Source organism: Oncorhynchus nerka, linkage group LG10 (assembly GCF_034236695.1).
Source record: "Oncorhynchus nerka isolate Pitt River linkage group LG10, Oner_Uvic_2.0, whole genome shotgun sequence".
NCBI classification, from domain to species: Eukaryota; Metazoa; Chordata; class Actinopteri; order Salmoniformes; family Salmonidae; genus Oncorhynchus; species Oncorhynchus nerka.
In genome coordinates, this window is record NC_088405.1 from 60,530,794 (window position 1) to 60,548,665 (window position 17,872).

Consider the following 17,872-nt stretch of genomic DNA (forward strand, 5'->3'; position numbering starts at 1 on the left):
TTGTTTAATGCTGGTTGATTGAGGTTACGCTTACACAGTCACACTAAGTATGTCCATGGCCCCCATGGGTGGAAAGGAAACAGCATCTAGCCTGCCACAAACCTGCTGAAAGTAACTTGTGGTAAGCTGCATAGAGTGTATTTGCTGTATTTTAAAGAAGCAATATATACCTTAGTATGTCAATATATACCCCAGTAGATCAATACAGTAGGATCTTCTTTTCACTTCTTTCTTTTAACAACTGCCATAAGTGTTTTTACAAAATACTATGTTATATAACAACTGTGAATTCAAATAATAATAATAATATAAATCAATACAATTTACAAAAACAGAATTCTATTTTATATACATATTTACAATCACAACAGAGTATACAAATGTACATATTAGTCAACAAAGCAGGGAAACAATTATACCCTATTTACCTACAAACAATCCAAATAATTCATATCACAATACATACCACAATGTATTGAAACACTTCAACTAAACAGTGTTTGAATTAAAAGGACTATAGCTACCAGAGTTTGGGACAATTCTATCTTGACTCAACTTGACTCAGGCATTGAATTTAATCACAAAGCATGAATTGGAGAATGAACACTGAATAAGCACTGAATTGAACCAAACTAATTCTGATTGCTACACAACTAAAGTAATACTACAAGAACATGGTACACTCACTGCCCTTTTTGTCAGGTTTCTAAACTGAAAGTTGTAATGTTTGATACCAAACTCTTATTGCAGACATTATGGATGATGTAGAATTCCCATAATAACAGAAAAATAATACACTTGAACTTGGGTAATGGTCTGATCTATCTTTCCTTCCATAACGGTTATCAAACTAATTCAAAACAACTGGACATGATTCTGCTTTTGTCACCAATTTTCCAGAAGGTTGACAGCATGGTGATTGACCAAACCCTGTAATATTTATTATACATGCACAGTGCAGAGCAGTTTCATAAACATCCAGAAACTGTAATGTTGACAGATAATCTGGGCCCTTAAATGCTTCCTTAAAGACGAATGTGTCCACTCACATATAAACATGAACACGCAAAGGAGTTATATGCTGAAAAATGTTTTGACTGTGTGTGATTATTCACAAAAGATTCAAGCTGCCTATGTATATGGAAAGACAAAATTCTTCTGAGAAAAACTGAAACACAAATGGGCTTCCAGAAACAGGACATGACTGGTTCAGCTCAAAGGGAATGACAAGTGAATTGGTTATTTCAAACAAACCCAAGCAGAACTAAATAAAGCAAAGAAATATAAATGGTGTCCATGACAAGCCTTGGGATCATGAACGGTCAACATAGTAACATGAAGAATGTCATTTTTAGGTCATGTTAGTCATTTGGAAAAATTCATCTACAATATTAATCTGGGTGATTCCATATTTGACAAACAACTTCATTTCAAACCTAAAAGAAACATCCATAAAGACCTTGTTATTTAACAAGAGAGAGAGAAAGAGAGAGAGAGGTAGAGAGAGAGAGATATATTTGCCTACAGGTCAATCATTTGTTTTAATCAGTGCACATTCTAACAGAGAAATGTTTGTGCTTCAGCTGTGCATGTTCAATTCATCAGAGAACTCGCACACATTGTATTTCTATATTGTATTCAAACGCTTTTACAGTATGTACCCATGTTAGCTAACGACCTATATGACTCAGTGGATTGATACCACACCAACAATCACATTCACTTCTCCAAATAGGTTTAGTTTGGTAGATAAAAACAAGCATTCTACATTTGTTTAATAATGTATAATAGGTGTTTTATGTACTTTGTCATCACAGAGTTATTTTAGTGGAGACTTGAATGACTCCTGTCAACCTTGGTTTCTCAAGCATGTTATGATGAGGGAAACCAAGTTATTCCCTATAAATGCACTATTCTAGAATTAAAGCCTAATGTATTTTTCTTCCAAAAAAAATCAGCAACTCCTCCCTTTCTTAATGCTTGACAAGTTGGGTGCATATTTGTCCATAATCAGCACCGAAGATCAGAGTCATCATCACTCTTTGGAAAGAATCTTCCACTCAGAGATAACAGGCAGTGGGTTAATATCATTACACCATTACACCCTAATATCAGGTAGGGTGGGACCTATCAGCTCAGTAGTAGCCTGAGGATGGGGCCTGGCCCAGCCTGAGGGTGGATACTGTATGTACTGTACATGTCAACTCAGGAGTAGGTGGGCCTTCTCATCTCCTCATTGGTCGATATGTGATAGATGGTGGTGATGGTTGTAGAGGCAGAGTAGAGTCGGTGGAGTCTCCCACAAACCATAGATGGATATGGTGGTTGAGGGTTGGGGCTGGTTGAGGGTTGGGTCCTGATTTGACAGTCAGTTTGGTGGGCCTGTGTCTGCTTCTTCAGGAGTGGCTGGCTGGGGGGGCCTCCCCAAGTCGGATGCTCCCCAGGAAGGTGGTGTGGTTGGTCATGCTAATGGAGGTGTCCTCGTACACCATCCTAATGGAGATCTTCTGCCGGGCACGCAGCAGACACACCCCAGCCGTGTAGCAGGTGTTGAACTTGCGCTGTCCAGTCTCGATGCTCCGTGTACAGCGCAGGAACGGCGTCTTGTCCACCATCACCTCATAGCTAGCAATGTCAGTGAAGTTGAGGTAGTAAACCTGGCAGTAGAAGTTATGTGGAGACAAACATGCTATAAATATTGTGTTTAATTCTGAGGGAATAACACAAATATGCACTCTTAGAAAAAAAGGTGCTATCTGGAACCTATAAGGGTTCTTCGGCCTTCCCCATAGGAGAACCCATTGAAGAACCCTTTCTGGTTCAAAGTAAGAGCGTGAGCATGCAGATAATGAACTAGACTACTTATATAACTTAATAGGTCATTAACAATGATTTTATTTACAATCATAAAATATAGCAGGCAAACTGGGAAAATTACCACAGCATAAGATCCACTTTGTACAAGGTGGATCACATTGAAGGGCATGCAATACATTCCCTTCACTCATCCAGGCATTTCCCTCTGCAGCCAAGAGCACTGATAAAATCAACCACCTGGGTTCTGAGAAATGTAGCCTACAGTATGCCAAATCATTTCAATTGAATACTTGCAAAAGTCATTACATGGGGAAATCTAATTTGGATTTCTGAATAAGAATGTTTAGGCTCAAAGCTAAGGGGTCTTTATAGATTATGCCTTAGTATTATAGGCCTTACAACAGACAATTGAGATATTTTGACCTAATCATTGAGATAGAATAATCCACTGGGACTGCAAAGAGAAAGGACGAGTGACATGCAGGCGACAGGAAGAGTTAGGCCCAAGACCATACTCACTTCTACCTGACTATAGATGAAGTAGGTACCATCTACCAGCACCTCCAGCTCCCCAGACCGCGAGTGCATCTTGAACACCTTGTGATGCATGGATATCATTTTCCAGTTTCTCAGTACGCCTTCTGAAAGATCTCAGCGTGAGAAAAGGGCAGTCACTTAACATCCGTCGTTGCCATACAATTACAGACAGGGTTCTTCATTGTTGCATTGTTAAAAAATAAACTACAGTAAATACAATATGTGTGTTTTTCTCCAGCAGTGAATTAATGTTTTTTATCTCCCCTTTTTCGTGGTATCCAATTGGTAGTTACAGTCTTGTCTCATCGCTGCAACTCCCGTACAGACAATGGTCAAGAGCCTTGCGTCCCCCGAAACATAACCCAACATACCATGGGACAAGGACATCCCTGCTGGCCAAACACTCCCCTAACCCAGACGATGCTGGGCCAATTGTGCACCGCCCCATGGGTCTCCCAGTCACAGCTGGCAGTGACAGAGTCTGGACTCGAACCCAGAATCTCTAGTGGCACAGCTAGCATTGCGATGCAGTGCCTTAGACCACTGCACCACTCGGGAGGCCTGTGAATTAATGTTTTAACTTATAGATGGGTGGGCTGTTGTGTGTGCAACTGTGGAGCAAAACAGCTATCTGACTGTCCAGAATCATATCAAAACAGAGACTTGTGCCCCATCGATGAGCACACATCTTTTTAGTGACCTTCTATTCACATTTATTCTTAGTGGAACAAAGAACAAATAAGAGACTTCTTAAGAATGATTTCTGACAGTAAATTTGGCTTGTTTTCATCCATTAAGTGATGTGACCAGAGTATCTAAAATTTAACTCTTACCTTCCTTGACCTGTATTGTTGTTTCCTGGCCTTGGAGATGTACCACAGCAGGCTGTAACACAACAAGAAAGAATACATTCCTCAAAAAGTGGACATACATAAATACAATTAATCATCAGAACATCGAAAGGGTAACATACCTGGCTATCTCTGACTCTGCCCCCTGTACAGATTAAGAAACAATTACAATGTCAGTTTTTTTAATGAAAGGTTAAAAAACACAAATACATCTCAAATCAGGATTTTGGCCAAATGGAATGAAACTGAGGAGGTACCTGAGGGTCCTTGAAGACCAGGGGGTCCCTGTGGCCCTGGGGGTCCAGCAGGGCCTGGCGGTCCGGGTGGTCCTGAGGGACCCATGGCGTTGTTCCCAGGGATACCTGGGATGCCAGGAATACCTGGTGGCCCCTGTGGCCCTGGGGGGCCTGGGGGGCCAGGTGCACCCGGAGGGCCTTTCTTGCCTAAAAAAAACAAGACATGGAAAGAAATCTGAATTAATGAGTACTATGACATAAATGAAAATACAAACAACCTCCTCCTCACTGCACCATCACCTGTAGCAATGGAAGCGTTCACTTAAATTTTGCATCACCATGATGATGTGGATGGTGACACTTTGCTTCTTGAAGTATTTTGGGACTGTATTACCAGTGGACTAATGAAAGAAATACACAAATAGTTTTTGACAGAATTTAGGTATAGATGTACAGTATAAATTATTTTGTGAACTTTACCTTTCTTCCTTTCTTTCCGTTTGTTTCCATGTGATTCTGAAAGAGATAGAACATACAGTTAGAGAGAACCAAACAAGTTAAGGTGGGTGCAGATGCAGTACAAAACAGGTTGAACCCCCCCCAGTGGTCTAGATGGCAGACCATCTAGTCTAGATGGCAGAATCAAGTGATAAGGCCCGAGAAGACGGTGTTTGGAGGATATATTGGCACGGGTGTTGTTAGCAAACCGTGCCAATATATCCTCCAAACTCTAGCTTCGAGGGCATTATTACTGGTTAACAACATATTGTAGCGACCCGCACAGACAGCTGTGTGTTATGTGCTAGGCTAGGAGGTGGTTGTGTTGTACTGACCAGTACCCGGTGTTCGCGGGGTCCGACATGTCAATCAACCTGCTATCTGCCAATCACGGGAATGCCTGGAATGTTCTGATGCCGGGCATCCTGGTGGTTGGCGGAGTGGCGTGGAGGGGGGTTGGGCATTGAAAGTTAAGACCAGGTTCAGCCTTTGTTCTCTCTCTCTTACGTCTGGGCTTCACAAGAGAAGGTCACGATTGGCTTGTGGGTTATCTGTCATCTATTTGGCGTGTGCTACGGCCCAAACAGTAGCCTGTGTAAAGTTGGTTCAATAAACCGTCAATTCGCAAACTCAAGGCTCTGTCTGGACAATTGTTCATTTATGATCTAGTCAGGTCATTACATTGGTGTCAGAAGTAAAAACGTTGATACAAGTTAGCCAGCTAGCTAGCTGACTTATGTGGCTAGCTACCGTAGGTGAGAACGGGATTGAAAATGCTTCGAGGGAATCCGAAAGTGAAGGTGGAGGTAGGGGACGATTATGGCCAAGGAGGTGCGTGTGAATGGACGTCGGGGTTCTGTCTGAGGAGATCGCCAGGGCGTCGGAGCGCAAAGGCCGCTTGAGGGAGGACGTTAGAGTGATGGTGGCTGAAGCGGGCATGAGTGCTTCGTCGAGTGTATTTCGCGCGGATTCTGGTGGGCGGACCGAAGTGGCGACGTCGACGCGGCGTGACGAGGAATCTGGGGCTCAGGATGTAAACAAACATGGCGGCGCCCAGTTCCCGGCTGCGTCCGTATCTGTTAAGACCCGAAGTATTCCGGTAAGGCGGATTGGGAAGCTTTTCATGCTCAGTTTGAACTGTTAGCTCATTTTAGGGGTGGTCGGATGAAGAAAGGGCACTGCAGTTGGCTTTATGCCTCACGGATGAAGCTCTGTCCTGTTTGATATTGATTAGCCCCGAGGACAGGCATGATTATGGTGCTCTAGTGGGAGCACTGAGGAGGCGCTATGGACAGTGTGTACAGCCCGGGCTACTGCGCTCCGAACTGAGGAATAGACGCAGGCAGCCTGGAGAGCCTCTACGGGTGCTAGCTAATGACATTGAGAGCCTCTCTCGGCGGGCATATGCTCACATGCCCCCTCCGTGCAGAGCGAGCTAGCACGGGACCAGTTCATACAGGCGCTCTCCCTACGGAGCTGCGCATACAGACCCAGCTGGCTCATCCTGAGTCATTGCAGACAGCCTTGGAGATGGCTTTGGAGAGGGAGCTGGTGTGGGCTGGGGCTTCAGCTGGGGCTTTGGTGGGGGTGCAGGGAGACACACCCTCTGTGCGAGCTGGGGGCAGAGCAGCCCGGAGCCGGAAAAGCCTGCTTGGGTGGCCGAAATGACAGAACTCATTCGGGCTGTGTCGCTACAGGCGGCACGAAACACAAGCCCTGGTCCCAGGGTCTGCTGGGGTTGTGGCCAGCCAGGCCATCTGCGCCGAGATTGCCCCATGTCCCCCAGAGCTCAGGGAAACGGCTCGGGGTCCGCATAGACCGGGTAGTGCGGACCCCTGGCTTTCTATCCCAACCACCATCATCTTCAGGAGGAGCCCACCGGCACAGACGGGGAAGCAAGGCTCCACTTCCCCCAGAAGCAGACGAGGGCAAGCGGAGGGAGCCTGTTGTTGTGGTGGGCCGGACCTGTGTTGGGGACTTTTGTCATGTCCCTGTCACTGTGGAGGGGGTGCCCTGCTCCGCCCTGGTGGACACTGGGTCCACAGTAACCCTGGTGAGGCCAGATATTGTGCCAGGTTGGACTCAGTGTGAGCCTACAACTGTGCAGCTCCGCACAGTCACAGGTGAGCTGGCACCCATGAAAGGGAAGGGAATAATGACTCTGACAGTAGGGGGCAGGACTGTGCGTCATCCTGTGTGGGTGGCGGCTGTGCAGGACCCTTGTATCCTGCGGGTTGGACTTTCTTAGGAGCACAGGCTGCCAGTTAGACCTAAATAGGGGCACACTGAGCTTCCAGGGAGGGACGGAAGTCACCATGGCCCCCCCTATGTCACATTCACTCAACCCAACAAACCCTTTACTCCAACAGTTAAAGCAGCAGAGACTCATGGCTGCGCCCCCTCCCCCACAGCTGTGTGTGACTTTTCCCCAGTCCCCCTGTCACCTACGGCGGTGTGTTACATTCCCCAGCTACCTCCATGACACAGCCCTCTGTGAGCGGGCCGCACCCCCCAGCCCAGCTACCCCAGATGGGAGAGGAGAGGACACTGTCTGCAGTGAGGGAGATATGGGGGAGGAACTGTGTTGGTCTTGACCCTGAGCAGCAGGAACGGTTGTGGCAGTTGCTGTTTGAATTCAGAGACAGCTTTGCGTTGAGTGAGGAAGAGGTGGGTCAGACTCTTCTGGTGCAGCATGAGATCGACACAGGTGATGCTCGACCCATCAAGATGCGTCCCCGCCGTATCCCGCTGGCACGCCAGGAGGCGGCAGACAAGGCTGTGTTGGAGATGCAGCGGGCAGACTTCATTGAGCCCTCAGACAGCCCCTGGGCGGCGCCAGTCGTCATGGTTCAAGAAGGGGGCAAGCTGAGGTTCTGTGCGGACTACAGGCGGCTGAATGAGGTAACCAGGAAGGACTCATACCCCATACCACGTATCGATGAGTCGCTGGACCTGGTTAGGGGGTCCTCCTGGTTCTCCTCACTAGACCTCCGCAGTGGCTACTGGCAGGTGCCCCTCTCCCCAGAGGCCAGAGCCAAAACTGCGTTCTCCACTAACAGAGGACACTGGCAGTTCAAGGTCCTGTTCTTTGGCCTGTGCAACGCTCCAGCTACTTTTGAGCGTTCGATGGACAGGGTGCTGGATGGCATCCCCCGACAGCAGTGTCTGGTATACCTCGATGACATCCTGGCCCATGGCAGCTCCTTCCAGTCAGCCCTGGGGGGCGCTACGGCGTGTGCTGGAGAGGGTGGCTGCCGCAGGTCTGAAGCTCCACCCCGAGAAGTGCCACTTCATGAGGAGAGAGGTGTCCTTCTTGGGCCACCGAGTGGGGAAGGAGGGGATCAGCACCATGGAGGACAAGGTAGGGGCTGTCAGAGACTGGCCCACCCCCACCGACCAGCGTCAGCTGAAGAGCTTCCTGGGCCTGGCCTCGTACTACAGGAGGTTTGTACGGGGCTTCTCAAGCGTTGCTGCTCCACTGAACCGCCTGCTGCCGAAGGACAAGGCTTTCACTTGGACAGTGGAGTGTGAGGAGGCGTTCAACACCCTCAAACGTGCACTGATCGAGGCCCCGTGCTCGCCCCCTGACCTCACCTTGCCCTTTATCCTGGACACAGACGCGAGCAATGTGGGCATGGGTGGGGTGCTGGCCCAGGTGGGGCCAGAGGGGGAGAGAGTGGTGGCGTACTTCAGCAAAACATTTGACAAACATGAGCGCCGCTACTGTGTCACCCGGCGGGAGCTCTTGGCTGTTGTGGCTTCCGTCAAACACTTCAAGTACTACCTGGGTGGTCTGCCCTTTACTGTAAGGACTGACCACTCTGCTCTCCAGTGGCTCATGTCTTTCAGAGAGCCAGAGGGGCAGGTGGCACGCTGGTTGGAGGAGCTTCAGCCGTATGACTTCACGGTGGTGCACAGGGCAGGGGCACGCCCTCCAACGCCGACGCCATGTCCCGTCGGCCCTGTACTGCAGACGGCTGCCGCCACTGTGAACGGAGAGAGGGACGGGAGAGAGAGCTGCGGGCAGAGGAGGGTGTCTGTGCCACAGTGTGTCGGGCGAGCGGGCCTGTCTGCTGTGAGCTGCAGACTGTCGACGTGGCTGAATGGCGGCAGCAGCAGGGACGGGACACAGACCTACAGCCAGTGCTACAGTGGGTAGAGGCGCAGGTGAGGCCACCATGGGAAGAGGTGACAGCGCTCTCACTCGCGACCAAAGGGTTGTGGTCGAAGTTTGAGAGACTGCGGCTGGCTGATGGCGTGCTACAGCGGGCATGGAAGGAGTCAGCTACGGGAGAGGAGAGGTGGCAGGTGGTGGTCCCAAAAGCATTGCGGGAGGCTGTGCTCCAGAGTACTCATGGGGGGGTGGGGACTGGACACTTTGGGGTCACAAAAACACTGCGCCGTCTCCGTCAGGGCTTCTACTGGGGGCAGCACAAGAGGGATGTGGAGGACTTTTGTCGCCGCTGTGACAACTGCACAGCGAGAAAGGGCCCCCCAGGCCGCTCTCATGCTCAGCTCCAACAGTTCCCAGTGGGGGCTCCCATGGAGAGGGTGGGAGTGGATGTAGTTGGGCCGTTCCCCACCACAGACAGTGGAAACCGCTGGGTGCTCACGGCCATGGACTATTTCACAAAATGGCCCGAGGCCTATGCTCTGCCTGACCAGGAGGCAGAGACCATCGTCGGCGACGCCCTGACAGCGGGGATGTTCAGCAGGTTTGAGCTGCAGAGTCCATCCACAGCGACCAAGGCAGAAACTTTGAGTCCCGTGTGTTCGCCACCATGTGTGAGAGGCTGGGTATGCACAAGACCCGCACTACTCCTCTCCATCCTCAAAGTGATGGCCTTGTGGAGCGCTTCAACAAAACGCTTGGACAGCAGCTGGCCATCGTCTCTTCCAAACACCAGCGTGACTGGGACAAGCACCTGCCTATGGTCCTCATGGCATGCCGCTCCGCTGTCCAAGACTCCACCTCCTGCACGCCTGCCCTCCTCATGCTGGGGGAGAGATCCGCACCCCTGCGGAGATGGCGTTTGGTCGGCCCCTGGATAGCCCTCATGTTCCTCCGGGGCCGGAGTATGCCCGGAGACTCCAGGACCGCCTGGAGACAGCCCACACCTTCGCCAGAGAGCAGCTGGTGAATGCAGGTGTGAGGCAGAAAAGGAACTATGACGTGCACACCCGGGAAGGCACTTTGTGGCTGGGGAGCTGGTCTGGGTCTACAGCCCCTAAGGAAAAAAGGCAGATGCCCCAAGTTGGACAGTCACTGGGTGGGACCCTGCAGTGTCCTGGAGAGGGTAGGGGAGGTTGTGTACCGGGTGCAGCTTCCTCCCAGGGGAGAAAGGTGGCACTGCACCGGGACAGGTTAGCCCCATACAGAGGGGCCTCTTCTCCCCAAACCCCAGGAACCCCCACAATTCCCCTCTCTGGCAATGACATTCTCCAGGCACCCACCCTCAGGTGCCGCAGACAAGGCTCCAGACAGCCCACTCCCCTGTCTCCCCCCTGTGTCACCGCGTGGTTCCCCAGAACCACGGACTGTATTACCCGTTCCCGCTTCCTTGTCCCCCATATCCCTGCCTTCATCCCCTGGTTCCCAGAGGGGCACTCTGCGACCATCACGGCCACGCAGGCAAAGGAGACCTCCGGGTCGCTTCAGAGACTTTGTTTGTTCCCTCGGGGACGAGGGACTTTGTGGTGGGGGGGCTGTGTAGCGACCCGCACAGACAGCTGTGTGTTATGTGCTAGGCTAGGAGGTGGTTGTGTTGTACTGACCAGTACCCGGTGTTCGCGGGGTCCGACATGTCAATCAACCTGCTATCTGCCAATCACGGGAATGCCTGGAATGTTCTGATGCCGGGCATCCTGGTGGTTGGCGGAGTGGCGTGGAGGGGGGTTGGGCATTGAAAGTTAAGACCAGGTTCAGCCTTTGTTCTCTCTCTCTTACGTCTGGGCTTCACAAGAGAAGGTCACGATTGGCTTGTGGGTTATCTGTCATCTATTTGGCGTGTGCTACGGCCCAAACAGTAGCCTGTGTAAAGTTGGTTCAATAAACCGTCAATTCGCAAACTCAAGGCTCTGTCTGGACAATTGTTCATTTATGATCTAGTCAGGTCATTACAATATTCAAATAATGATTGACATATCTTCATTTACATTTGTATTTTTATGAATTTATTCATACTATTTAATCCTACCACAATATATAGTCCCGACACAAAAAGTTAATTCTATCGATTGCCAGTTGCCAGAGACGCGACCCAGTCGTTCAGTCTTTTTGTTCTGTATCTATGGACCCGACCCGATGGCTTGCAAAGTTCTTATCCCTTACTTGCTAGCTAGCCAACTACGGCTAAGTTACAGTCACATCAAACAGTGCAGCCAGAATAACAACAGTAGCTGCATTTGTATTAGTTTAAGCTGTTTTCTAGTGACATTTATTTGGACACATCTATAACAATGAGCTAATAAGGAGCGATTTTGCCTGGCATAGAAAATGTGCTCTCTCGTCAGGACACTGATGTTCAGAGCAGCTAGCCAACAACACAGCAAACACAACCACTTGAAACTGAAGCTGGAAAGACTGCAAACTAGCAGCTCTTCGTTTCATTTGACCTTTTTTCAATTGGCATTTCTTTGTATATATCCCAAAAATTATGCCAGCTGATTCATGATTTCAACTGTCTGAGAATCACTGCGTACCTGTCTGTCTGGCCCCAACTCCCGACACTTCATTACTATGGGACAGCTGGAGTTCGAATTTGAATATGGAAACAACGTTGCAATTGTCGGAGAGACAGACAGCAAGGTTTATACAAATCTCCGCTGTAGAAATCTAAATATTAGTCTAAAAGAAATGTGAGATAATGTGTAGAGGATTTTTATAGTGGAGATCAAGTTTATAAATTGCCTGGCTGGGCTGATGAAACAGCGGATTGCCAAGTCAGATGGAACAGAGTAAATAGGCCTTTTAAAGTTATAGATTTAGTCCGTGGTAACTTGTGGAATAGTCACTGGCTGGAATGTGGTTTCAACCAATAAACATTCAGGATTAGACCCACCCGTTGTATAATTAAAAATATAGAGTCATTTATTACTGTAGAAGCATGTAGAGCAAATTATTAGAGTTAGCTTGAGGTGGTTTGTGCCTAACACAAGGTGAACCCAACTGAAAATGAATCAACATGCTATTGTCCTGAAATGAATACGATTTACTCTCAACAAATACGATTTAAAAATGGTCTGTCCATAAAATTAGAAGGCGTAGTTTTCTGAGGACAGCCATTATCTCTCCATTCCTTGTATATGTACTGTATCAAGATAACGTCTTGAGACATAAATAGATTTTCTCCTAAAAAATCTTTCATGAGTGATTATAAATCTGGAACACGTTACGAGTGAAAAAACAGAAATGCCAAAAGTCTTTGTATCACAGGCGAGCAGGAGGTGGTCTGAGAGTAATTATAATTGAAAGACTCAGGAATTTTACTGATTTGAGGAAAATATCTCTAAAGGTGGTTTTCATTGTTAATACTGCTGTATGTTGCAGTTCGGGTTGTAAAGATACCGGTAATTTACCAAAGTTACCGGAAACTTCATTTTGGTAATGAAGAGAAAATATATGACAATCTATCGTAACTTTGGTCATTTATACTTAAATAACTTTTAAAAAATGTATTCATATATAGCATTCATTTATTATATCTATTACATGAGTTCTAGAGAAAATAGCCTAATTAATGAAAAGGTTTTCTAATCAACAATGGCATTATATTTTATTCACTTTGCAACTCTTCAAACGATTGACTGTGTTCACAACCACCAGTTTGACGTCAAAATATTGACAACAAATACATATTTACATAGTAAAATAAATAAAAGTGTGTAAAAAATATATAAAGAATATTTCATGCTGAAACCCTCATATTAACATCAATGATATTCACTAAGTTGATGGTTTATATTTAGGATAATGTTTTACAGCTTTGTCATTCTATTCTTAATTTTAAAATAATTTATTTTTCATGTGATTAACCCACACAGTGGGCAAGAGATAATTACATACGACTGAAGTACCCAAAAGGGCCACTAGATGTCTTGTGATGGATTACATAAAATCCTTGAAAGATACCAAAATTCTGGAAGTTTATTGGTAAACGTCTAAAGTTTCCAGTAATATACCCTCCTTTTGCAACCCTAGTTGCAGTTGCGTTGGCTATGTCAAACAACACAAACAGAGAGTTTGAGTTTGCCATCCTTTGAGAAGCTTTTCTTCCAAGTTTTGACATGGAATGAAAAGAACCTAAGAGCATTGTGTGTTACATGCGTCATAAAAACAACTTTCAAGAAAGCAAATCTGGAGATATGTCACATTCCAAAAGTTAGAGGAATATTTTCAAATAGACTTTCAGAAAGAAATTACTTTCAAGAGATGTTCAAAAATCCCAATCATTGTGCCCATGAAGGCCATGAGTAGCCTGACAACTCACACTAAATTCTTCAGCTGATCTGTCATTTGCTACATACTTCAGTTTGAGACTGCCATCATTGAAGCCGGTTGTGGTGATAAGGAGCATGAGGGGCATTGTACAAAACTAAACAAAGTCATCAGCGATTGGATCGTCTCTAACCAATCAGAGTATCAAAGCCAATTACACATTTTAAAACTGCTGCTTCACCATGTGTGTTCTGGCTCTGGCCCAACCAATCGGTTTCAGGACCAATCAGACGGCCCAAATTTGTTCGCATTTGGTTAAGGTGTCGAGGAGGTACTCAAATCCAGACTCATTGCGGAGAAGAAACTAACATCTGTGGACGTAGCGTTTGGCCAGAGCATTTGGCCAGAGTTTGGGTAGCCAGGCAAGCCCATGAGGGCCCTGTTTTTAAAAACACTTGTTATTAATTAATAGTGAGAGATGCTGTGGCACTATGCCCACTGCGGTGGCATTGTGGTATATTAGGAGCTGTTTCTTTGTATAAGAGTGTGTTAGGGTTTCCCGAAAACAAATGCCCTAACCACAGCTTTCATAGTTGTCAGGTACTGCAAGCATGGGACTGGCTGAACACAATGTAATTCATGTTAGGACTCCAAAAACAATAACACTTGGATGTTACTGGACCCATATCACAGTCTAGGATGGACAGTCAAAGTAAAATGGCCTGTAATGACTGCACAGCACACATCGTTTCTTGTAGTTGAATTGCAGGAATGGACCCATCCAAAGCGCAGCAATTATACCATTTGAAAAGAATACCCTAACCACCTTGCTCAACTCATATAAACAACATCTGTGCAGCAACTAAGTGAAAATACGCAAGAAGACTGTCAACGACACTGTAAAACCTGTGATATACATGTGTGCCTGTTTGTTTTAGAAGTATTTTTTCAATAAATATCATAATTCTGCTGTTTTAATTACCATTGTTTCTTAATGTTGTCTAGATGTCTTCTCACCCAATCTATTTTTCTCAATTCATAAGCGTTCAAAAGTATGAAGAACAATTTGCTTAAGACACTAGCTTTCAAGTTTGTATTTATTCCAGATGACTTTCTTTCCAAATGAGTTCAATAGTTTCTTTGATGAGCAAGATAAATGTATACCATGGCTAACTATGCATCCGAATGGTGAATAACTCTACAGTGAAGACGAAAAGAATTGACCGCACACGGAACAGACTCCCAAACATTCCAATTCACTGGACCTTCCTTTGGTTTGTCAAATGTGCATACAGGCCCAACTGTGCTAAAATATCAACAACTTTACACGCAGGAACTATATTGTATAAAGAAGATAGAAGTGCTCCTCATATTAAGGGAAACTGTCCACCTACAGCACCACCCAGTAATTCATCTGCTCAAAATCCTAGCAAAGAAATCGCTGAATTGGTCATAGCAAGAAAAGAGCCAAAATGAGAATTACTCATTTGTTGGATCAGTGATAACACTTTTTACTTTGTTTTCATTGGCAGCCATATAGGAAATGACTGTTTTACTGGAAAGAGGATTAGAAAGCTAGGAGCACAGTTGATTTCACCAACTTCTATAGATTCACAATCTAGAGCATTCTTTCAGGCTGCATCGCCTGGTACTGATGCGTTGGGCTGTACCGCCTGGTACTGCAACTACTTTGCCTGCAACAGCATGGCTCTCCAGAGATGGTGCGGTCAGCCCAACGCATCCCCGGGAAACACTGCCTGCCCTCCAGGACATCTACAGCACCCGGTGTCATAGGAAGGCCAAGAAGAACCTAAGGCACCGAGCCACGGTCTGTTCACTCTGCTACCATCATGCAGACAGAGACAGTACAGGTGTATCAAAGACAGGACAGAGAGACTGAAAAAACAGCTTGTTCAACAGACCATCACTAGTCAGCCACTGCCCGGTACTCTGCCTGGCACCTTTGAGACTGACACTAGCCCGCTACCACCTGGTACTCTCCTGCACCTTAAAGACTGTCACTAGCCCGCTACCACCTGGTACTCCCCTGCAACTTAGAGACTGTCACTAGCCCGCTACCACCTGGTACTCCCCTGCACCTTAAAGACTGTCACTAGCCCGCTACCACCTGGTACTCTCCTGCACCTTAAAGACTGTCACTAGCCCGCTACCACCTGGTACTCCCCTGCAACTTAGAGACTGTCACTAGCCCGCTACCACCTGGTACTCCCCTGCAACTTAGAGACTGTCACTAGCCCGCTACCACCCGGTACTCCCCTGCAACTTAGAGACGTCTGCGCCATGTACAGTGCTACATTACAACCTGTAATTTAAATAGATTTTCATTTGGATTTCAAAATATACACAAAATAGTCCAAATTGGTGAAGTGAATTGAAAAGAATAATTTGTTTCACAAAATTCAAAACAATAAAAAACGGAAAAGCGGTGAGTGCATATGTACTGTATTCACCCACTTTGCTATGAAGCCCCTAAATAAGATCTGGTGCAACCAATTACCTTCAGAAGTCACATAATTAGTTACGTAAATAAAGTCCACAATTTAAGTGTGTGTGCAATCTAAGTGTGTGCAATCTAAGTGTCACATGGTCTGTCACATGATCTCAGTCTATATACACCTGTTCTGAAAGGCCCCAGAGTCTGCAACACCACAAAGCAAGGGGCACCACCACGCAAGCGGCACCATGAAGACCAAGGAGCTCTCCAAACAGGTCAGGGACAAAGTTGTGGAGAAGTACAGATCAGGGTTGGGTTATAAAAAAAATATCTGAAACTTTGAACATCCCACGGAGCACCATTAAATTCATTATTTAAAAATGGAAAGAATATGGCATCACAAGAAACCTGCCAAGAGGAGGCCGCCCACCAAAACTCACGGGCGAGGCATGGAGGGCATTAATAAGAGAGACAACAAAGAGACCAAAGATAACCACAAAGGATCTGCAAAGCTCCACAGTGGAGATTGGAGTATCTGTCCGTACACTCCACAGAGCTGGGCTTTACAGAAGAGTGGACAGAAAAAAAGCCATTGCTTAAAGAACAAAATAAGCAAACATGTTTGGTGTATGCCAAAAGGCATGTGGGAGACTCCCCAAACATATGGAAGAAGGTACTCTGGTCAGATGAGACTAAAATGGAGCTTTTTGACCATCGAGGAAAACGCTATGTGTGGCGCAAACACCTCCCATCACCCCGTGAACCACATCCCCACAGTGAAGCATGGTGGTGGCAGCATCATCGGCAGGGAATGGGAAACTGGTCAGAATTGAAGGAATTGATGGATGGCGCTAAATACAGGGAAATTCTTGAGGGAAACCTGTTTCAGTCTTCCAGAGATTTGAGACTGGGACGGAGGTTCACCTTCCAGCAGGACAATGGCCCTAAGCGCATACTGCTGAAGCAACACTCGAGTGGTTTAAGGGGAAACATTTAAATGTCTTGGAATGGCCTAGTCACAGCCCAGACCTCAATCCAATTGAGAATCTGTGTTTGACTTAAAGATTGCTGTACACCATTGGAACCCATCCAACTTGAAGGAGCTGGAGCAGTTTTGGCTTGAATAATGGGCAAAAATCCCAGTGGCTAGATGTGCCAAGCTTATAGAGACATACCCCAAGAGACTTGCAGCTGTAATTGCTGCTAAAGGTGTCTCTATAAAGTTTACATTTTGGTGGTTGAATAGTTATGCATGCTCAAGTTCAGTTTTTTTGTCTGCCCAGGGAGGTGAATACTTTCGCAAGCCACTGTAATTACAAATGAAAAGCTGAAATGTCTTGAGTCAATAAGTATTCAACCCTTTTGTTATGGCAAACCTAAATAAGTTCAGGAGTAAAAATGTGCTAAACAAGTCACATAATAAAGTTGCAGGGACTGTTCAATAAGTAAGGGATAATCAACGAGGGTCTATGTGTTCTATGGAAAATTATATAAATTGAATTATAAATTACGTGGAGGGTGTAGTGGAGTGGAACTTACCTTTCACGGAGTTGCATTGTCTTTCATAGAACGTATAGAGCCCCGAGTTGATTATCTATGTTTTGGGTATTTCTATGTTTCGGCCTAGTATGGTTCTCAATCAGAGGCAGGTGTCATTAGTTGTCTCTGATTGAGAATCATACTTAGGTAGCCTGGGTTTCACTGTGTGTTTGTGGGTGATTGTTCCTGTCTCTGTGTTTGCACCAGATAGGGCTGTTTAGGGTTTTCACGTGTCTTGTTTTGTTAGTTTGTTCATGTGTAGAGTCTTTATTAAAGAACCATGAATAGAAACCACGCTGCATTTTGGTCCGCCTCTCCTTCAAGTCAAGAAAACCGTTACAATCCCTTTCATACCATGGCTATAATCTAACAGATTTGCTGCTACTAATGTGTTAATTTGCAGGTAAAAATGTGTTCAAGTTCCACTGAAGTAGCTAGCAAGTTTACTAGATAGCTACAATAGTCGGCGGGGTAACCAAACAAACAGACTTGCAAGTTTAGC

General features: G+C 46.4%; 1 protein-coding gene across 3 annotated transcripts in view; it reads right to left on the reverse strand.

The window, feature by feature from the left end:
• Positions 1-322: 322 nt before the first annotated feature.
• LOC115136265 (ectodysplasin-A-like) overlaps positions 323-17,872 on the reverse strand; it is a 69,771-nt gene continuing 52,221 nt past the window's right edge. Inside the window, exons 3-8 of one of the 3 annotated variants that reach the window (XM_065023643.1) lie at positions 4,922-4,957; positions 4,463-4,648; positions 4,328-4,350; positions 4,188-4,239; positions 3,337-3,458; positions 323-2,657 (exon numbers count right to left, since the gene is read on the reverse strand). In XM_065023643.1, coding sequence (XP_064879715.1) covers positions 2,397-2,657; positions 3,337-3,458; positions 4,188-4,239; positions 4,328-4,350; positions 4,463-4,648; positions 4,922-4,957 — 680 coding nt within the window. In that variant the 3' untranslated portion in view covers positions 323-2,396. Of the gene's footprint in view, positions 2,658-3,336; positions 3,468-4,187; positions 4,240-4,327; positions 4,351-4,462; positions 4,649-4,921; positions 4,958-17,872 lie in introns of all 3 variants that reach the window. The other 2 variants (XM_065023642.1, XM_065023641.1) reach the window with 2 other exon arrangements.